The sequence below is a fragment of the Grus americana genome, chromosome 13, assembly GCF_028858705.1.
Source record: "Grus americana isolate bGruAme1 chromosome 13, bGruAme1.mat, whole genome shotgun sequence".
Classification (NCBI taxonomy): Eukaryota; Metazoa; Chordata; class Aves; order Gruiformes; family Gruidae; genus Grus; species Grus americana.
The window spans coordinates 11,024,285-11,048,005 of record NC_072864.1 but is presented as its reverse complement, the minus strand read 5'-3'; the positions used below and the strand labels follow the sequence as shown (position 1 = coordinate 11,048,005).

Genomic DNA, 23,721 nt, shown 5'->3' with positions numbered 1-23,721 from the left:
GAGGTGCGCTTTTGGTTTGGTTTTGGTTTATTTTTCTGGAGGAAAATTCTATCAGAAATTCAGTACAAATCAGAATTCTTTAGAAAAGCGCTACTCAGATACACTAATTAAATGCTGGAGATAAAAATATACCTCTGAAAGCCTTAAGAAAGTAGGTATTTTTTGTTAAGGCTTGTATGATTACACATTTAATTTAAAAAGCAATGACTCAATATATAGTCTAATGAAATAACTCGGAAGTTAGAGATGATATGACTTTGTTAAAGAATTATTTTGAAATTAGAAGACTTACGTCAAATTCATCATTTAAATAAGAAAAGCAAAAATCTAATTTTGTAGAATCTGTAGTTGGAGAAACATTTTCACAAGAAGAAACACTGCTTTGCTTTCTCCCACCCACTCAGTACCATTTAATAAATTTACCACAGTACTATGTAATACTTATATAGTAAGGGAGGAAATACAGAAAATTATGTTAAGAAGTAATTGGTCTTGATCACCACCAGGATAAATGGCTTAAAAGGCAATATATAAAATTTTATAAGTTATCTTAAGTCCAGAAAACCTTGTGTCTCAGTAGAACTACTGTACAAAATGCATTTGACTTCAGACCAACCAGGATTTACTGCTCAACATAGGCTGAACAAGCTCAATTATGGATTACACTGCATTTTTTATATATGGCACTGTAGGTCAAACCGATTTATTAATTACTATAGCTAAAATAAATACTCTGAATAACATCAAGTAATGGGCCACAAACTAGATGTAGATAGAGACTTCTAAAGACAATTGGAACATTGGAGTCTCCAGTCCATATCAAGAATATCAACCAAAAAGCACAAAAATCTTCATTAAGCTTTCTCAACTTTCATTAATTGCTGCAAACTTATCAGATGTTGAACTGAAATGCAGAACATACATGGTCTATAGATTACGTAGAGACCAGAGTCAACATAAACAGAGTTGACTCTAGCCTATTACTTTAAGACTTTACTCTGGATGTTTTAGTTAGATCTTCATTAAGAGTTTTCTAAAATAATGTGTTATTGCCTAAGGGATTTGGACGCTGACAAATGCTCAAAACTGAAAATTATGATCTAGCATGGAATCAGATCACCTATTGTAATTCTTCTTGCCTTTAACCAAGAAAAGCCACAAAACATGTCCCATTACAGGTAAGCTCATCAAATGAATGAACATTTTGCAATACTAAGTAGTAACTAATTGAAGATTCAGACTCAAAGTACTTCTTGAAGTAAATAAAATAATCCTTCTTCTGAATTCTTAATGAATAAATGAGACACACTGATAAATATTTCCAAAGATGCAATTTTTATTTACAATTTCTTCATACAAAGAAAATCTACTTTCTATTTTAATCTTCTTCTTCTGGAAGCCTTTCCATATTGGTTCTAAGTTATTTAAGGTATATTATTAAGTGAAAAGAATACTTGAAGTCTTGATTTTATTTTTATTTTTTTCTAACATTTTTGGCAATCATTATTACTTTGACTACCTGCATAGCTGACAAAAATGCTAGGAACGGTACCTGCAGTTCTTCATTAGATATTTGTTCTATTACTTAGTAAGATAAAAGCTAAGTCAACAGACAGCAGCATAAAATTCATCCCATCTTATTGTAGCTACAGCTGAGGATGTCTTATGGCTGTCAATATTGTCCAGGGGAAAGAAAAGAAAATAGGGTTGAGAAGACTGTAATTTGAAGCTCAATTAAAGAAGGGAAGGGGAAAACAATGTACTGAACTTGCATTTTATGTTATTCATAAAGAATTACTTATAGAGGTGAGAAAATTAATTTTTGCTTTGGAGACAAGCACCAGGCATATTTTCCAGGTCCACCGGATTTACCTCACCTTCTGCTTTGTAAAGATGTTTCTTAATTTTATTTTTTTTTTAACTGTAATAGCATAAAAATGAAAACAAATGAAAAGAAGAAAAAGAGGGATTAATGAAATCTTGCTAAAGAGAGGAATGTAGGTGACTTCTTTTATGGCTTGGGAAAAACATATCACAGGCCAGTGATATGGCCTGGGAAAAAAATGCCCTCTGCCAACACCTCCCCTATAGATAAAGCAGGCTGCACAGTGCTGCTGTCTTTTTGATCAAGAGAAGAAATCCCACGCCAATGACTGTTTCCCCTGACAGACTGCTTGTCCTTTTTAATGTTACATGAGAGCACCAGCCTGAATTTCCCTCCCCTCAGAGCTAGTACCACTATCACTGATTAGAGATGCTGGTCTGCCTAGGGGTACTCACTACTTTGGCCGAGGCTGTTTAACCTGTTGTGCTCCTTTTATTCCCTACCTTCTCCTTTGGAGATAGAAACTTTGCCTTTTTTATGGATCTTACAGTACGCTCATTCTAACAGAGCTTCCTCTAAATTGTTCAGCAATTGGTCCATCTTACAGAGGTTCAGCTCTTGTTATGCTCCTGGCTTTGCAGGAGACTGTCATGCTCAAAAAGACTGGAGAAATATCTCTTTTATTGATAATTACAGCATGGGCCAACATTATTTCTATGCTGCTACAGCATGGAAATCCCTATTTACAATACCTTCTACTTTCTCAAACGCAGTTGCAGAAAATCTCATCATTCTCTTCATTCGCTTCCCCATACAACACTACTGTTCTTTGTCCTTTTGTTTGCCGAGATAATTATTATACCAAGATTACTACAAACAGAATAACAAAAGCAACAGCAAAACTAGCAGTGGAAATAGATCTGCTGCACTATCTCCTTCAGATAGCTAATCCATGGGCCCTGTTCAAAGCTCATCATAAAAATGAGAGGGTGAATTAGGGTAAGATTTCCCAAAGTGGTTCAACAGGCTAGGAGTCCAACTTTTAAGGACTTGGACTCCTAAATGACCTAGAGTTTCCATACACAACCTTTATAATAGTTTAACATAGTTTTAGTTAACTGTGAAATATATGTGTGTGGATTCACTCATGCTTGGAAAAGTGCTGATATGAAACCAACTTACCCGTTAGTGAAACTGCCCTGTGAAACTAACTCCAGATTCCCACAAAGTGGTACCAGATAAAAAAAGGTATAAAAATTGTAATTTTATTCAAATCAATGTAACTTCACATAGACCAAAAAGTGAGATTTTGCTCCAAAGACAAGAGGAAAAGGAGGGAAAAAACCCAGTTTGATTGATAAGTCATGGAGACACTCATGATAATTTTATCACCACAGTCCCTCTAGACTGTAAAAAATTTCCTTAAGTTGTTCCCATTTTTAAACTTATCTGCTTGTCTTTTTGACAGTCTCTCCCATTGTCTATATTTTTTTTTAAAAAAAAGCCAGTTTAAAAAAATATGCCAAGGTTGGGGAGCTATGATCTACAGTACTGCATGATGCCCTTCCCTTCCTATTGCACCTCCCCTGCAGCAACTGGCTGCAAGCCTGTAACTTGAAGGCAAGCAGTAACTAAGTAACTAATAAATAAGGAGTATACCACTAAAGTAAACAGTACCCTAGCTATAATTAGCTAGCACAGACAAGCTGCTGGTGGTAGATGTCTCTCCGAGTTCCCTCAGGCCCTCTCCAGCCCAACTCCCCCACAGAATCCCTTTAACCAGCATGCTCCTGTTTGACTCCAGGCAAAACAAAAACAAAACCCCCTTTTTTCCTAGTCACTCACTAGAACAGAGTATGTAACAAAAGGAACACCAAGATGAAGATCCCACTATCAGATATTTTTACTATATTATTTCCTTGAAAGCAAAATACAGCCTGTAATAGTCAAGACCTATTGGGAAACTTAATAAGCCTGCATTTAACACACACTGATAGTCCCACAGACTTCTGGGGTCCAATAATGCAAGACTTTTCAAAAGCATGCAATATGCCTATTTCCAGAAAAAAACCCACCCTGTTTTTACCATTTAAAAAAAAAAAAAAAAGAAAGAAAGCATTTCCTACATCAGAATCAGTTACAGATTAGCAAACCCGAGTTCACGCAGTAGGAAACACAAGGAGATCGACAGGAACGGACATACACAGCGATCCAACAAAAGCTTATTTCATGTAATTAATGTTCTACATGAGGCATGTTACTAACTTCAAACAAACTAACCATTGTGCTTAAAGTTAAGCATGTGCACATGTCCTTGCAGGTCTGTAGCTCAAACACTTAACTTCTTGTGAACGTGGCCAAACAGGACCCATTTTACTATCTCTCTTACAAAGAAAGGATGTGCAATACGCATGGCTCGTGAACTTGTAAACTGTTTTTAACAAATCCGAAAGACTACTTTTAGCTCAAAGTTTAAATATTTGAGCCACACCTTTGAATTTTATCATTGGCAAATTTTAGCCAAATTCTCAGAGAGAAATGTGGATGGTAGGAGACTGGTCAACATATGTGGAAGAAGTGTGAACATTCATTTCCAAATTAAACAAGTGTTTGCTCAAGATATTCTTACAATGCAGAATAGATCATAGGGACTAAAAATATGTCATGTTCATTGAACAGCAAAGTTCATCACAATAAACTTGCCTGCACCACAAACTGCTGATATCGTGTCATTTCATAATGATATCAGTTATGATACCTGTAGGGACCCGACTCTAAAACTTGTGCACATATACATATGAATAATATGCATATATGAAATACTCTCAAACTGCTAAAGAAACCATTCAGACTTACGGTACAATCTCGGAAGACTTGTATATGGTAAAACAAAAACACAAAAGGCCTGTCCTCATTCCTCCTTCTTAAATGCTGAGCTTTTTTTCAATTAGGACTACTTAAAATGAAGGCATAATTTTTTCACTAAACATAAGATGACAGCAAGTTCTGAATGAAATGGTTTTGGGTTTGTTTTCTTTTATTCAAGAACCTCTCCTCTTCTATCAACAGAATATTTTAAGGCAACATTTAACTGCAGCATATTACATAGTAGTGGCAAGATCATCAATACAGAGCTCCCGCAAGACTTTGGAAAGCTCGTACAGGTAACTTCACATTTTCAAAAAGAGGAGATTATCTGATTATTCCAAACTGTTTTCTCTGTATCTCACATTATGAAATGTAAAAGAGACTCACAGATAGATTTAAGTGCCCAGTAAGAAGAGGTTCTCTGAAACAGTCAAGACATAACAGAGTTTAGATACTGTTGTTTGGGAGGGGGACCTGGACAATGATTTGGTTCTACAATTTACATCAGGTAAAATAACAAAAAGTTCTGTTCAGTACTTCTAGGTAAGGCATTTACATTAGAAGCTGGCAACAGGATTCCCTTGAAGTTCAGGCCTGTTTGCCTAAAGGCTCAGGGTAAACTAAAATGTTAAATTACTGTAACCCTAATTGTCACTCTTTGTATGACCAATATATTACTTGACTTCCTGTAAAGAAGCAGACTGGAAATATCCAAGAATGGGCATCCTAATATATTTCAAGTTCTTTAGACTTTTTGAAAACCTCAGCTTCAGTAAAGGATTTTTTAGCCAAAAAGAAAAAAAAAATTCAGAAAATTTACCTGACATTGAATGGAATGGAAGGGAGAATGAAATTAATCTATTTGATGTTTCATCTGACTCTTCTAGAGGAGAATCAATTAAAAGGGAAACATTGCTACTTTAAGATACAAGTCTAAATCTTTCTATGTATATGTTCAAAAGTTACACCTTGGAAATTTTCTGGTCAGGTTTTCAAAATTATTTTCACTGACATCTAAAAATGTCATAGCACCTTGGGCCTTACCTTCTGAAGTCAATAGAGAGACTCAAGTCAATTCTGACAAACCCTCAGCTAGACCCTTTCAGACTTTCTCTTAGTCTTAGCAGCTTTATTTAGCCAGAAGAAAGAATAATTCTGGAATTGTGTCAGAAAAACAGAGGCTGCAAAATATATTTTATCCTTCACTGTCTGAAAATCACCAAGACAAATGGAGAAGACAATTGAAAATACAGAAAACCCAACCCAAACCCAACCTCCAAATAGAAAACAAGCTCACATACCCTCTTGTCCCCACAAATCCTCAAGGTAGCTGCCTTTTGCAAGAAGAAAAACAATACTCTTTCACAGTAACAGCAGCAGACCTCTATAGGGATTGACAAATAATGGATGAACTATTAACTACTCAAAAGTCATTTTGCCAAGTTCTCATTTTCCATGCTAATAAGCTGCACACATTATATTTATGAAGTATCCATAAATAAAAAGATTGTCTTTAATATTATCACGTTGATAAAATTATTTTCTTTTCAAAAATGAAATCTTTTTTTCCTTTTTTAACCAGGAAGGAGGATTTTAATTAAAAACAAAACAAAACAAAAAACCCATTAAGACTCCAGTAAGAAACCTTTGAAAAGCAGAGAAAGAAATGCTCTAATGGTCTCCTTCTGTGTGCTAGATCAACATCATGCAGTCAGGTGGGATCAACTACCATTTCCATCTCCAAATGAAGTAAAAATCAAATTTGTCTTGGCCAATAAGGAAAAATGATTAATATAACTGAACCTCTGTCAGAATATTTTGTGTTACATAGATCAAAGGAATACATACAGCATGCAAACCTGTTCTACTAGTAAAAAAGAATGTTTTTGCTGGCACAGAGCCACCTTCTATTTTCTTGCATTGCTGCCTGGCTTTTTCCTCCTGTCAACTGAGATCCATGCAAAATTGTTCTACTGCCTCCTGACTCACTGTCTGTATTCCTGCCTCTTTGCAACAGGCACAGAAATGTATTTCTATGCATTCTCTCCAAATTACAATTATTAATCGTCTGTGTAAACATAGCATTATCCATCACGTTTAATGCCTTCCTACTTTTTACTGCTAAGCTTGTAAAATGCATTAATGTTTACAAGTCTTGTTTCACAAAATAAAACTAGAATTCTAAAAAAAATAGAATATGTTCATCATGGGCTAAAACACCGTTTGAAATTAAATTTTTAAAAATGGAAATTCATCATTGGGGTAATTTATTTTTAAATTGAGATCTCATTTATTTAAGAACAAGAAAAATAGGTGCAATTATTAATTAGGAGATCACCTATATAGTCTTTGAAAAGATTGATTTTCAAATAGATTCACATTTCTTGTGAATTATTTTAATATTTATTTGATTTTTGAAAACAATAAGTAAAAGAAGCCAGAGAAGCTGAAGCTAAACTTGAGATTTTCAAAGATTCATAAAGTATTATGCATGTATTTCCATAAAAAAATTATGACAGATTCCTCAACTTTCTTCTGTTTCCTTGAAAATTCAAACCCATATATTTAACTGATAGTTTTGGGATACCTGAAATGAAATCCTAACTGTCAGCAGCAGTGACATCCTACACCAAAACAGGTCTGACATAACCCCTCTGTTCTATCATGTCAGTGATACGCAAAGAGTGCTTGAAAAGGCAATGATACAATAAATCATAAAAATTTCTCCTGTTCTGCTGTTAGTCTACAGGTTTAAAAGCGCAAAAAGCAAGCTTCAACTTCTTGGACCATAAACACTTGCAAAAGGTGTTCTGGTCTATTCTATCTGCTTTCATATAACTTAAGCTTAACAAGCGTAAAGGATCTTTAGATTCCAATGCTTTCTAAACATATCTTGACCACTTAAAACAAAAAGTAATTTATCAAGAGCCAACTATACAGTATGAAGACCAAGCTGAGACTTGAGTTGTAGAACAAGTCATTCCAAGGATCTTTGAAAGTGGATGCCATAAAATTACTTCAGTTCCAAAAAGGTGAGGGAATAGCCTAAAGATTTGCTCAGAGCATGGCAATCACACTGACTGGTGTTTTCCCCCAAAATAAAAGACTATTCATTGGTTCTAATTCTTTCAGATCTGTCAGAAGCAGTTATGCCTCACAGTTATGTTGGCTGATTCATGAACTTCTGAATCTGCATGATGTTCTTTGAGTAGACACTTTGGAGAGAACCCAATGCACAACCCTTCTGTAACAAAGACTTCTGCAAGACACACAACACATCTCTTTTTGTTTAAAAGGGCAAGAAAGGAAGGTAACAAGGCCAGGTTTTCCAAGGGAGAGCTCTGTCATACTTTTTTATCATGTCTGACCCATTCCAAAGAGAAAATTACCTCGTATTCTGATTTCTTAATATTGTTAAAATATTAACAACAGATTTGAGGAATAACTGCAGGGGTTGCTGAAATGTCTATGGGCAACCCAAGCATGAAGTGAGAATGCCAGCTGTAATGTGTGCGAACAAATTAATCATGTTCAGTCCTGGATAACTAAAAAGAGACTGTAATCAAAAGTACCTTTTTCCAACTATGTCATAGTACTCAAGTGCCTCCCAAATAATCATGAATTAATCCTTACATTTCCACTTAGAAATAAGGAATTACTAGTAGTACAATGATCTGATAGACAGGAATATTAAGTAACTTTTCTATGTCTACGTTTGGAAGTCTCTGGTATAACACCGATGTCCAAGTCTCAAACCAGAATCTTAATCATGTTTTATACAAAACCTTAACATAAAAACAGTTTTAAAATGCTCAAATTATATCATCTCAAAGATGAATTTAATTAAAAAAATGTGGTGCCTTGTACCCAAAACACATTTCACAATCACTGTAGTAATTAGCTTTTCTCTACACAAAACATCACTGTTTTAACTGTAGTTGTTTTGGGACTTTCCAGGTCTGCAAGAACATTATCTTTCTTGACTAACATAATGGTTGGAATATGCTGAATGAGAAAAGACACAAAATATCAGATCTCCCTTGAGCGCTGGCCCAACATATGGTCCTGCAAATTGTGGAAGATGGTGTTTGGGATAGTTTGCTCAATATTCTTAAGATGACTGCTCTTCCACTATGTGAGAAAGAGGGTTTTTTCTTATCCCTAAAATGACTGTCTTCAATAAGCGGTGATTCACTGAACTAGCCCTGAAGCTGCCTTTGGAAGCTCAGTATTCAAAAACCATCTGTGCCAGCAAGTACCAGGAGAGGGCTTTCACTTGATATTTAAACAAATTATACCCTCAGATATTTCAAACATATACTCTGTATTTATGTATTTTGGAATACTAGCCATAGGTCTTGATCAAAAGCCAATTTTTTTTAATTATTATTATTCTTAAATACAGAAAAACACTTGCATTTAACCTCTAAACTTTAATTCCATAGTAAAAAATGAGGGACTTTGAAATAAGCAAATTCTGCATTCTTGCCACCTTAACACTACTCAAATATTTAACTTGGAAAGTTACCTGACCTAGTCTTGTGATCGTTAATGCTCTTCTGAAAGCTTTAACTCTTACAATTACATGAAAATATCTATTTCATAAACAAAAATAATTTTTAATCCTAATTCTTAAAAGTCTTACAATTCAAGAAAAAAAAGCTTGAACATGTGAACTGAATAGACTCAAAATCGATAAGGTAAACAAAAGCAACTCAAAATTTATTATTTTTAATCTCACATTAGAGGTGCTTAAGGATACTAAGGAACTTAAGTGGTTGCTGTCTTCCCTTTCCTGTATATGTCATCCACTGTCCTACCTTCACCATCCACTGCTGTGTACCAACCAGGCATTAACAGCACCCACACATCAAATAAGAATTAGGCAGTACTGCTGCTAAATGCATAACATGGTTCAGGAGTTAGACACCTAATTTGGTAACCATGCATTAAATTCCAAAAAGCGGTAACATTTAAAAAGTATTTTCCAATAATTTTGTCTACTATCATTAAATAAATAAAAAAAACCCCCCAAACTATAAAATTCTGCAAATGCAATGTTTTCAACTCTGCAAGGCAGAGAAGCTGAATTTTTCCAAAGGTATCTCATTTCTCTTCACCCCTTCTCTTTCACTCTTGATCTAAATCACATTATAATAATAAGCAGGCTGAATTACTGATGAGCTGCTGGCTGCTACAGAGGAAGCTGTGTTTCTAGCAGATTATCTAAAATACGAGAAGACAAGAAAGGTACTAAAAAGAAAGCGAATGAAGAGCAGGTGATCTCAAGTTTGCTGCCTCTGCCTTGTTGAAAGTTCCTTTTCCAGTGCTCACTGGGCTCTAGGCCAAACTACTTCAGCAAGCTAAGCAGAAGCTATTCACTTTTTATTGTTGTTAGGTTAGTTTCTGCCAATTTATCAAATAGAAACGGGTTAGCACAGGGTACAAGAGCCAGAGCCAATGAAAGGGAAGGGGCAGGAATGCACTACTAGGGATTGGAATAGAGATCACAGTCAGATCAGATCAGGCTACCGTGTAATCACAGTCTGAAACCAATTACCCATTTGGTGGCAGTGTCATTTGAGGATGTCTCGCCCCTGCTCATCCACTTCTCTCTAAAATTTTTTTCCCATTTTTTGGAAAGGAATTTTTTATATGGCTGAATGGAGAAGTGAAACAAAGAACATAGATCATGGAAAAATAACCTCATCCCAAAACTGCTTATTTTCCATCTCCCCAAGAAAAGTAATAAAAATCCAGCTGTACTAGTACAGAAGAGGCAAATGATGGGCCTGGCCTTGGTAACTTAAGCTAATCCTGCCATCCAGAAAAAAGTCTCTTTAGCTATGGCTTGAAAAGAAGCAAAGTCCAAACGAGCCCTGGCAATGTGAGACAGAGAACACATTTAAAGAAAACACACTTGAATAAAGTGCTGGTGGAAAAATATTTGCAATTATGAGCACAAGCTTTTTCACATTTGTAAAAGCTGTATAAGAGCTGTTTCTCTGTATACAACAAACAGTACTTGATCACAGAAACACTAAGCTTTCCCATCAACTTTTTCTCTTAAGTAGGATAACCATCACTACTCCCTAAATTGAACTCCTGCTCAGATCAAGAGGGTATTATTAAAAAGATCAAATTTCCAAAGAGAAATTGTGAGCTAGTATTTCTGTTGAACCAAGAAGTTGGACTGAAATCCAACACTTCTCATTGAAAAAAATGGCCAATGCAACTAAATAAAATATCAAACAAGAGTTAGTTCAGAAAAGGAAAAAATGTAACATGCAGGGGATGATGATTTGTAAATGATATATCTTTGGATCACCAAACATGCAGTGTCCCAGCTGCAAGAAAAGCAGACACATATGTCAAAAAAGATTAACCAGGAAACCGGCAACTTCAATGACAAAAACTGGACGTTCTGACAAAAAGAAAAAGGGTAGGCCAAGAAAGCTCTTGCCAAATCAAACCTTGCAAACACGAGATTATCAGTAGCAAAGACTTAAGAAGCTTAGAAATTGCTTGGAGAAATCAGAGGGTCATAGACCATGGTCGAAGTCAGACATCTGAAGGTGCAAATTGGGGTAAGGGGATGTCTGTAAGACAGGACATAGTCTTATAATAGTTTTCTATGTTGTTGATAATTTCCAGAAATCCAAAGAAGAGAAATCAGATAGTCTTAGTCAAACAATGCAAATTTCCAGTACCTTTCTCAAGTGAAACATTTTTGAAGAGTTTATTTTATTTCTGCATCATAGCCCTAAAGAATAGCTCAGAATATTATCAGAAAGGAAGTTTCTAGCAGCCAACCTGCATGATACAGCTTCTACAATTGACACTGAATAATCCAGAGACAGTCTCCAAGTCCTTGCAACCAGCTTGCAGCCAGACACCATTGTGAGTGGGCCAGGATGGTTGGAAGCTAGGAGGAGAGGGAAGGGAGCAATTCAGTGTGAACTGTCAGAAGATCCACACAGTTCATGCATCCAGGAAATCCATATATCGGCAAAAACTTCAAGGATAATTTGTCAATTGAAGAACACAGAAGTTCAGCAAAATTTGGGCTAGGGGAGCAACACAAGGAAGCAAAACCCCCCCAGAAGCATTTGCATTTGCCACAGACCTTTATCTTTCCGTGAAGCGGTGTACCAGAAGAGGAGGTAGCTTCTAGAGCAAGAGGGAAGCTGTTTACCATAAACCCATTCAGGCATATAGCTCTGAATAAAGTGTTTCACCAAAGGTGACCACAATTTGGTTCATCATACTATGAAAAGTTTAAAAAAGGATCGTTCTTTGAAACAAGGGTAATAGACAATAAAAATTAAATTCTCATACTTTGGAAAGAAATATTCCTTTGGTGAAGTAAAGACAAGCAGGGAATGTACATTTGTTAAAATCTGAAGGGATCCGTGTATTATTAGAAGGTTCAAATTATTCTTAAATTATTCTTGTGTGAAAGCGAATGCTATCACTATCCAATTGAACTTGTAATGAAAGCTTCTTCTGGCCTGTTGCTGCAGGACTTCTTACAGGTGCATATGGAAGAGGACAGAATGCTTTACTGAATTTAAGACAAGGAGAGGACTGAAAGGAAGAGAATTTAACAGGACAATACAAACCCCAGGAAGCTCTTTCAGTCTGAAACTAATTTGACAGAAAACAGGAGCACCTCCTACATGTAAGTCATAAGTCAACTTTAGAATATGGACAAGATCCACTTTATTCCCAGTCAGCAAATTCCTTATCACTAATCTTAGTACATGAAAAGAGAGAGAAAATTCAGATAAAAGCTATCCAAAAAGGGAAACAAAAAGGTCTTTGGAAATGCCTGGCATTTAGACAGTCATCTGAGCCAAAACCGTTAGTTACTCAAAATGTTTGCGTTTTCCTGAGCACAGACATATAATAAGGAGAATTACTTTGACTCCTATTGCGTCGGCATATTTAGCAGAAACAAAAGAAACCCAACTGTACAACACAGTACTCTTATAGAGTTATCCAAGGTAATGCAAGCATGTTACCGTAGTTCTCTGCCTTGGCTAGTATATATCCCACTTTTCAGGATTTTGCATTGCATTGTGTAGTACAGGTATTTCTCCCTCTAAGACAACAGGAAAGCCATGCTAACAAATCTGATTCTACTTCTAGAGCACAGTTTGCAGTTGCATGGGACAACTAGCCATTCTGAGAAAAGTTTTGACACATATTTGTCACAAAACCATACTTACTGGTATTACTACAAGCTCTTGGCTCAAACTGTAAGGAAGATTACAGTTAGTTTTTCCAGATATTTCTTCATGCTCTACTCTTTTTTCTGTTTTCCTTTGGATTATGCAGAGCAGAAAACCAGTATAAAAGCAGTGAACTGTGTAAGGAAGAGGCCTGTACTTCACATTTAACTTATTTTAAAAATATTCTTTAATTATCTGTTGCAAGTTAACACTTGAAAATAGAACTAAGAGAAGATGTCATTTTAACTGTGGCAAGATAAACTGGACTTGCAGTCCTTCTAATTTAGTAATCTGTATCACCTTTTCCAAGTTACACAGTTCACTGAAAGTATCAGCATGTAGCATCTCTAGTTATTCTTACTAGGTTTTGAAATAATCAATTCTCTTATTCTGTGTATAGACATATACCTCTCCTCCCATGGTAAGCAGTCCAGGCGAATCAAGCTTCCGTTTCTTCCGGGGACCGATAGCTGCCAATGCAGTTAGATTGGCATCCCTCTGCCTCATTTGTGCAAGTTCTTGTTGTTGCATCTATTAGAAAGAGGAAAAAAACATCTGTTTAGTTTTTTTTCTGTTGTCATTTCAAAAAGTTATTCTCAGACTTGCAAACATTAGGTAAGCTACACATGAACAATCCCTAACAGTACTCTGCTGTTCCTAGAAACACCATTTTAGCAGTTCAAGCAGGCAGCCTTGCAGTAGAGTAGTAAGAAAGATATAGTTCTCTCTGCTTTCCACAGAGTTCTGCTTCCAAATAAAACTCAACTGTTTTTGAAAACTCCATCCTTATCCTTGAAAACTGCCTTAGCCAGTATATACTATATACTAACTGCGTATCTCCAGCTTAAGATTGATATGAAGACTGTAAATACCAATTCAAATGCTCAAAAATTATCTCAAACATTTTCTTTCATCTCAGATTTACTTTGAATATTTCAAATATACTTGATATTTGCTTCAAAAAAAAATCATATCTAAATGAATAAAACACCTCTATCTAAATGTTAGCAGAAGGTAATGCTGGCACAAAACCCCTAAACAAACTGAATTTTCAATTGCTTTCTGGGATTATTATTTAGGTAACAACACATTTAACTAGTTTGAGGCTAAGAAAACAACCTTCCAGCTGCATTACGTAACAGTGTAACATGCTACAGAAAATAAGAGAAAATACTCTGGCCACCACACGATGAAGAGGTAAGATTGCATATTCATTATAAACTGTATAATCCTTTTAGAGAGTTAATGACAAAAGACATATTCCCAAGAACAGTATTACTCTAATAAATATTCTGATCATCAATACTACACAAGAATGAATGATTAGGTAATGCAGTATATGATTTTAATTAAAGCATTCATAACTATTAGTAACCATTCTTATGAATTTCAAAACTTTGGGTTTGCAAAATCCTTCAATAAATTCAGAGGAGGTGTTTGTTTTCTAATCTCATTGATGTCATACTTGTTCCCACTTCAACAGAAACACACAGAACACTACCTCAAGAAATTCAGTAGTGGTAATAAAAACGTTGTATGATACAGGCACAATTCTTCATTAAAATAAAACTGAACTGACAAGTATGGATAGAAGTGTCTCAGCCATTACTTAAGTGTGAGCTGTATATACAAGTGGGGCCTGAACTATCTTGACCAATGAAAGGAGGAAAGAAGGTTTAAACAAAAAGGCACCAATGCATGGTATCTTTTCTCCATTCACTTCTGCCTAGAAAAAGCAGGTCCGCTTCATGCATCCTATTTAGTGCATTTTTCAAGTTTATTTGTTTAGCAATGCAATATATTTTCATGTTCTTCAGAAAAAGAAAATTCAGTACATTTAGAGTTTGAAACTCAATTTTTTCACATTTTTATGCTATGCATTTTGCAACTTCAGTTATTATCATAACTTCAATATAAAATACACATCACATTTATCTACAGCATAAAATAATTTCCTAAATGCAAAAAAGAAATGTGGAAAAATATCTAAATAATAGTGCAAAGGTCTATACATACTTCTCTTTGCCAACTCATATTAGGTTTTTAGCTCAAATATCTTTGGCTCTCTTCCAGATTAAATGCCAGTTAGACAGACTTGCCCGCTTACCCTTTCAAGGTAGATAGCAACAGTGGTGAGCTCTAATCATTTACAAAGGTCATGATCGGAAGCTAGCCCGTAAGCAGTCATTTAAAATTCGATTGATCCCTATTTGTAGTCAGGGAAAGAAAATGGACATTTCAGCTGTATTGTAATTATGAGGCTTCAAGGCACCTGTAAATAGATGTGCAAATCCAGATACTGGCAAATACCTTAGAGAAGAAATTATTACTATAGTATAACATATATCCAGGAAAGGTTGAAGATAAAACTGCATATAAAAAAAGATCAATCATCTTTTTGCTAATTTGCCATGCTTGCCAGCCTATAAGGGTTATCACAATTATCAGAAGTCTGATGAATATTTAAGCAAGGGCCAACTGGCTTAGAGTGATCTCAGTAGAAGTTGTAAAGTAGATGGCTTCACAGAGTAAGAAATTTTGCACTGAAGTATTCGTTTCCTGAGAGGTGCAGGTCAGAGACATAGTCTGATAGATAACTGGTATCATGCAAACATTATTATAATGAGTATCTTATCCAAAGTCACCATTTTCAAACCAACAGTAAGCTAATGCTTACTTGGCTCTTTGTACTACCTGTACTGCAATATATAGTGATTGTTTCAATGTATAACAGAGGTGCATAGTGCCTCTCAAAAGTTACTCGAAGAACTGTAACGTAGTACTTTTTTTGCACGTGCAAATTGTAAAGCAAAACATGCCATTTCTCTAAATTCCACATAGTGGGACAAATCCTGTCCTCACTTCAAAACCTGCAAAGTGTCTGGTGCTGTTTTACCAAGTAAACACAGAATAGATTTGAGAGTCTGCAGAAGGGTCTGCACTCATTTATTCCTCAGGTTCTTTGTCATCATAGAATGGTTTGGGTTGGAAAGGACTGTAAAGATCATCTAGTTCCAACTCCTCTGCCATGGGCAGAAACACCTTCCACCAGACCAGGTTGCTCATCCTGGGTCCCATCCAACCTGGCCTTGAACACCTGTCTTTTTTTATTCAGTGTGAAGAGCTAAAGATAGTTCTTGATATCACATACTAATTTTTGACAAATGTGTGAGCCTAGCACTCCAAATAAATGCTCAAGATTTTCAATTACCTCTAATTTAGCACATGACAGGAAAGCTGGCTCAGCAGACGGAGCCAAAGGAGTGGGGCTCTGTTCTACTGGCACTGGGTGAATACCAGCAAGACCTGGGGCCCTCACCCCACTTCACTCAGCTTGTCTATTTAGGCTATAAGCTCTCCAGATGTGGATCCTCCTGTACTACGTACCTTACTTACCATCTAGCCCCAGTGGGACTAATAGACACTACTGCAATACAAATAAGGAATATGCTGCCAGGTACAAAAACTCCACACAAAAACCACAACACAGTTTCTGATACTGGTAGTACAGTACACACCTTGGAATACTACAATGGAAAAGAACAACCTTCTTATGCAAACCTTAATGAATATTGGTCAAAACATATCAATCACACATGCATCATCAGCAAGATCACAGTATCCTGATGTTTTATAAAATAAGGGCTGAAGTGCTGAAATACTTGATTGATACTATATTACACAAATTCTCATCAATCTTTTAAAAACTAGTTATCACGATTTTTTTTAAAAGCTCATCTGAAGTCAGAAGATCATAAAATTACATTTAAAAGTAATCAAAATAATTATGATCCTGATACTGATTACCAACAGAGGCATTCACCTTGCAGTAGTTAGTGTACTCCAGTGGGCTTAAGGGAACATCTTTGCACACTCACTATTAAGTATCAATTTGCTTACAGTAAAACATCTTTGCAGTTTATGGATACTTACTAGCAAGACATTTGACAAGATTCCTGGATGTTATTTAACATCCTGGAGCAGACTAACCACCACTGTTGGCTTCTTCAAATACCCATTCCAACTTTCTCTTCTTTCCATCTCCAAGTCACATAGTTCTGTTTTTTCATACCTCACATCAGATTATCTGTACCAAATCTCTTTCCTACTTATCATCTGACTCTTCATCAAAAATGTTATCTCCAATCATAATATTTCTTTAAACAAACAAACAAAAAAGCGCAGTATCTTGGCTTCGATTCAAAAGAAGGGGGCACTGTACTTTTCATAAAGACATTTACACATGCAATGTGACTGCTAACATCTGATTCAATGGGAGCTTTTCAAAATGAATGCCTTTGAGATATGAACTATTTTTAATAGTCATAAAACCTGATATGGTTATTGCAGGTATCTTGCAAGAAGTTTAGGAATAGCCAAACAGTTTTGTGGGAGTTGTATAATTAATGTAGATTTAATTACTCTGCTTTGGTGTTAACAGAGATTATTTTTAAGACATACCTCTTGTACCACCAGATGCAAAATACACGACCCTGGCCAGTGGAGGCTCTTTTCCCCAGTATAGTCGGGAACTGTATTCTCTACATCAAGTGGAAATGACTTTGCAACCAGTTTTGCATACATAGTTCCAAAGTCATCACCCTCTGAATTCTCTGCACTAAGAATAACATGAATTAAATGTAGCCATCTTCATTGTTCTGAAATTACTCTTAAAAGTACCTGTGAAACTAATGCTACTTAAGCTTCTTTCTTTGATCAATTATATTTTAAAGAAAGCAAGCAAGTAGTCTGTTATTACAATACAGTTTATCTTCTAACTAAGCCAGTTAATAATTTCTGGATATTTAAACAAATGAAGTACCTGTTAATATCTATACATCCTGATAAAATAAATAAATTTCCTGTTAATTAACATGATTTAGCAGAAACGAATCAAACTCATTACATCAACCAACAAGATGCAACCATTTGATAGCTGCATTCATTCACACTCTCATTTTCATGTTGGACTGCTGATGCAATATCATTCTTTAACTTGCCTTCATCACAATTAATATGGACATATTTATCAATAGCATATTAAAATTTCTGCCCTCTGGGAAGGAAGCAATTCTTCATTCAGAACCACACTCATCAAAAACAATTAACTTTTTTGAAAGTCAAAATATTTATCTAAAACACAGACAAATATTCCAATATATCATACAAGAAAAATGCTTACAAATGAGATGCTGGTCCTTGCTCCTTATCTGATCCCAATTTATTTTTAGCATGCCACTTACTTACTGAGAGGTATTTCATTACTTAAGTTAAAGAAGTCCCATTGATGAGAAGTACAGTATAAGAATTAAGCACCAATATTATTTCACACCATGAAATTTTCTTTTTTGTGATGGTAGCATAACATTAAAACCACAGAAAGAAAATTATTTCACTACTTTATTAAGCTAAAGTGAACAAAAGAGGTTCTAAAACATTAGTTTGTTTTCCTTAGATCATTATTTGTTATAATACATTTAGGTATTTCAGAAAGAAGTGCCACAAGGCATATGCCGCAAGGAAGACAGCCATATGTCTGTCTGAAGTATCAGCATTAGATCTTAAAATCTAGATTTAATAATTTCCAAAAACCAAGACCACACTTATTCATGGCATGCTTTATAAATAATTTTGCAACAGAAACCAAGCATTTACTTTAACCCTTTTTCGCTTTAAGCCTTTTCTGCACTACAAGTCATCGTGAGAACAATCATTGAAATATTAATAAATATATGGTGTGAGTATATGCTCAGTGAATTTTTTTTCTCCTTAGATTGCAATTTCCACCGGCTGTTGTGGCAGTCCAAACAACTGGAAGAAAGCACCTGTTTCACAGACAAGTATGGATTCATTTTCAAGATTTCAAGAATTAAATCCCCCATCTGTTACTCTAAGTAGTGTTATAATAACCACAGAGGACAGTGGCGATTATTTTCCACTTTTCTACAAGTTCAACTAAATCAAGAGTATATTGAAGGAAATTATGGCTAGAGAAGTAAATTCTATGGATTTGTTCAAGGCATGAATTTGGTCTGGAAAGACAATTGTAAAACAAATGCTGGATACTTGGTATAAACACTCGCAGATCTCAAGTCAAACACCTTCTCCAATCCAGAAAATTAAATGGCCTAGCAGTGGCTGTAATCTGTACTGTCAACAGAGAATTCTTCCTCTTCAGCGAGCACAAAAGCAAATCTCCCATGAGAAATAAGTCTGTTAACGTCAGCTATGCAAACATCCCAGTGACTCCCACTTGCTCATCTGAATCCACTGGAAAAGGGAATGTCAAACAGTAAATGAAGCACTGAACTACTCATCAGAAAGACAGGAGTTGTTCTAAACCATGAGCAAAGAGCATCTTGAAAAGAAGGTGAAATGTGCTCCAAACAGAGGGTAAAACATAAGCAAATTGAAATTAGTTTAATTTAAAGCAGAGATGTAGATGGAGAAAGGGCCTGAGCTGTAGCTGCTAAGAACTGCACTAAGAGAAATTTCCTTCAATATGATCAGAAAGTAAGATGATGACTGGAACTCTGACAATTCAAGTCTACACATAAATACCTTAAAAATAAAAGGGAGAAGAGGGAGTGGCATCACATGAGAGAGAAAAAGGTCAAGGAGGTGCTTCTCTACCTAAAGGCGGAAGTCAGGGATGTTTTTTGGCGTGGAAGGAAAACAACCTGGTGACAGAAAGACAGAGATGATTGTGAAGAAAGAAGAGCTTGAGAAAGTAGTCAAGTATGTTAAATACTGTCAATATAGGATTTGATAAGGGAATAGAAGCTGAGTTGTAAAAGTAAGTTTCTGCAGTCACAGAGCCAACTCAGCCCACAAAGAACTAGACTTTGGCTACTTACAATTCCCAACATAGTTCAGAAATACTGCCTAAGAAGAAGAAAAGAGGACAGAGAAGAGACTAACTGCACAACAGAAGCTATAAATATCGACAGACTGTAGACAACAATCAAGAATGAAGACAGCCAGGAATGAACACTGAAAAGGAAATTGGCAACAGACACCACTAAATGGCAGAAATGTTTGATGAAAGCAAGATCATATAAACAATGATTTAAGCATTGATTTCTAGCCAATAGGCATCAGTGGAGATCCCTCCTAATTCTGTTTGCGATGGATGGTTTAATTCCTGATAACAGGGTCATATGCTGGGAAAAGCTTGTCTTAATTGATGGTTCTGAAACATATATCTATCAGTCTCAGACAGTGATTACACCCCCTGGAAAAACATTTCTTTTGCTGAGGAAAGCCTGAAATGTGGAACCATTACACATGTCCTAGGATGTCCACAACAGAAGGTGCAATTAAAAAATGAAACTCATTAAAAATGCTGGCAGTAACCTCAACAAGTCCAGGACAATGATCAAGAAGGATCAGTACATCAGTGAACTTCAGAGAGTGTCTTGAAAAACAGGTAATGTCTGCAGAATGCCCATGCTACGATTCTGCCTCTCTCTTGCATTACCAAAGTCTCTAAAGGTCAGCAGAACGTCTATAACAATAGCACACTAACTGGTAAGAAACTGGTCCAAAGTAGCTAACATTTACAAGTGGCACTGCAATAATGCAATACAGAGACGTTTTACATGTGTAATAGGAAATCATACACCGAACACGTTCTGTGAGACTTTTAAACATTCACAGCTCTGCCGAATTATATCAAATTTTCTTCAATACAAAGCTGGATGCTACTTCTCCACAAGCGTTCTCCCACAACTCAGTAAAAGCTCCAGTCATCACTTGCAATGGTTGTACATCTATTTGAAGTAGATCAAGATTTTACGTTACTGAAAAAGGTGTGTGTGTTGGGGGGGGGGTTCCCCTTTTTTCTTTCCTACACATTTAACAACAGTCGAAAATTATTGCATAGTGTTTGAAAAAATCACCCTGGGCAAAGACTAAGCTGGAAACATTTCAGCCCCTAAGATGAATGTTTCTCAAAATAATGAGCATCTGAATACAGTTCTGGAACCTTAACTGGGGTACTTTTGACCAAGTGTCTTTCTTACAATAGACATTTATGTTTATTACATCTAATTTCATTATGTTTTAAAAGTTTACTCAAATTTTCCATTAACATTTGCCCTATTACTTTCAACACAATATATGTCAAACTTCTGATATAGAAAATGCAAGGTGCATCCTGCCTTTCATTTTTATTTTTCCCTGAAGAAAAGCCTTAATTGTAATTATCTCAAGTCATGTACAATACCTAGTTAAATGCAATTTTAAAAATAATTAGTAGTAAACTACAATTTTATCTCCTTACTACTCAAGACCATACGCTGTCTGAACTGATTCATATATATGAATATGGTCTTCCTTTTTCATTTTCCAAATACAATGCACTATTGTAGTTTAACTTAAGACCATTTATTTCTGCAACTGTCCAACCATCTCTTAAGCTACATATTCCCATCTGTAGTATACAATGTGTAATAATTAGGCTTTTTTAGAAAGATATCCCTCGAATTCCTCTGAAAGCATTCTACAGCAAGGGGGTTTTTTGTCCTTCCAGCAACGTTAATCATTACATTTCTTCATTCCTCAAAAACTACTGTTGGAGCTCCAGCACATTTTTTCTGGTTTTGGTTATACTATTCCTTAAACAACAACTCTCCAGTAGCACCAGTTCCAGGTTCTTCTATACTAAGATAGAGACACACCTATTTTAAGCCTTGATATTTATTAGGTCCCATAATGGTGTTTGGTAGATTTGCTGATCCAAACACAGATCATTTGAGCAAAGGGCTTCTGACGCAGAGACAACTGGCAGGATCAGCATTACTGGAGCTGGCAACTTTTTGAGATGCTGGTAACTTTCTTGTAGAAAGATCAGAAAAAGTTCTGAAAGAGTTTCCCTTAGTTCTCTTATTTTATTTTTTGTTATTAGTCTTAATTTTATTTCAGAGCAACACAACGGACAATTACAAATCTTCTCAAACTGTTCTTCAAAGGAAATGAGACATACTCATACAATATAAAAAATACCAGCCAAAAAGCTTGACAGCTTACTCACAGGCTCCTGAACTCAGGTGTGAGCAATATCCTCACTCTTGGGGCACTGGTGAGAAAGACTGGTTAAGATCTTTTCCCAGGCCCTGTGTTAATCTAAGTGGGGGTTTACTATCCTCCCAAGATGTCTAGGATATTCTCCTTTCCCCCTGAAGCAAGACACTATATGAGGGCTCTGAAACTGAGGCTTTAATGAGGACTAGGGAACATAACGTACAGAGAAAAACCTGTACGAACGGCAGTCACGTCTAGAGTTACAAACCAATTACAAAGAGCAGCAAACTTGTTGAGCTGTGGCTTTAGTTAGGGAGGTCTGACAGAAACATGGGGATACTGGGAGCTTACTAAGAGAAGTGAGGAAATAAGCTTTGCTTTTTTAAAATCATGCATTGGAAAATACAAGGCTCAGATGAACCTCACAACTAAGCTTTCCATCAGCTCCCCACGCTTGCAGTTGGAGCACACACAGTAACTCCCAGAGGCTATGCTGTCCGCTGTAACAGTGTGTTGAAGGTTGTACTAGAACATGAATCAACTGCTCTGTTTTTCAGATGGTGAAGTATCCCTGAAATAAACATTGTTGAAAATACTCTTTAAAGAATCTTTCATTGCATCTGAGTAATACAACAGCTACTTGGATAGTGAAAACTCTCCACAGCTGCTACAACTTTGTGCGAGTACTATGAGACTCCAATCAAGAATTTTATCTGCATGACCTTCTCCAGACATCACCAGTTTCGATAGCATGGCATGGCCTTTTGTTACTTTTACGTCTATTCCATCTCTGGCACATGCTTGAAATCTGAAGTAATTAAGAACCAGTACACCAGAACCGTACCAAAAACATGGGAAAGTATGTTCTTGGTTAGTGTATCACTGGAGTCAACTGAAGACTGAGGTGTGTAGGAAGATCTCAGCTTTGTGGAAATGAAGAGTGACAGTATGCCATAGCATAAAATCTCAAGTCAGAAGCATTTTCCTCATTTTTCAAAATATATATATCTATTTTTTGGTAAAATTTCTCTGCCTATATGCCACCACCACAAAAGTTGACAATAGCAGAAATTTTAAGTGCATTTAAAATACTAGTTCATCAGAAATTTTGGTAAGAAGCTTTATTAAACTAGATTATTCCAAAAGAAAATGCCCGAATTTTGATACCAGTCCTCTACCATTCTTATGGGAAATCTGCATCTTGAAACTGCCAGCCTCATTTGAGGAAATGAGGCAAATGTAGCAATCTACTAAAAATCATTTGGCTGTAATAAGTAATTTTAATCAAATAGTTGGAGAGAATGGCATTGAAGTTAATTTCTGAAGTGTCATAAACAGATGGGAAATGCGTAGTGTAGAGACTGGTTGTGCGCTTTTAACACAATATCCTTTTTTGCAGTCTGGATTATGGTTTGATCAAGTCTAAGTGACACGACAAAAACAATTTTAATTTATTCTGAAACTATATCCAACTAAAGAATACACAATATAGCGAGTATGCTACTCTTTTCAAAAGTGAGATTTGAGGCAGAGTAATATCGGGAACAAAAATAGCCAGACGCCCACCAGCTTCTCCCCCTTAAAAGTTGTGGGGGTACTACTGGGGGTGCACTTGCAAAATGGAAGTTCCACTGGGGATGCAAAACAAGCTCAAAATTTAAATAATCTACATCTTTTCTATTTTAGATTTAACTATAGCAAAACCGCTACTGCTCATTTCTCCTGCAGATCAAGGGAACAACATACCACAGCATGGGGACAAAATATTTC

At 35.9% G+C, this 23,721-nt stretch overlaps 1 protein-coding gene across 2 annotated transcripts in view; it reads right to left on the bottom strand.

Moving 5' to 3' along the window:
• Positions 1–23,721, bottom strand: part of LOC129212073 (transcription initiation factor TFIID subunit 4-like) — a 149,351-nt gene that overhangs the window by 33,229 nt on the left and 92,401 nt on the right. Inside the window, exons 14-15 of one of the 2 annotated variants that reach the window (XM_054840135.1) lie at positions 13,336–13,458; positions 11,181–11,292 (exon numbers count right to left, since the gene is read on the bottom strand). In XM_054840135.1, the coding sequence (XP_054696110.1) occupies positions 11,236–11,292; positions 13,336–13,458 (180 nt within the window). In that variant the 3' untranslated portion in view covers positions 11,181–11,235. Of the gene's footprint in view, positions 1–11,180; positions 11,293–13,335; positions 13,459–23,721 lie in introns of those variants that run through there. The other variant, XM_054840134.1, reaches the window with a different exon arrangement.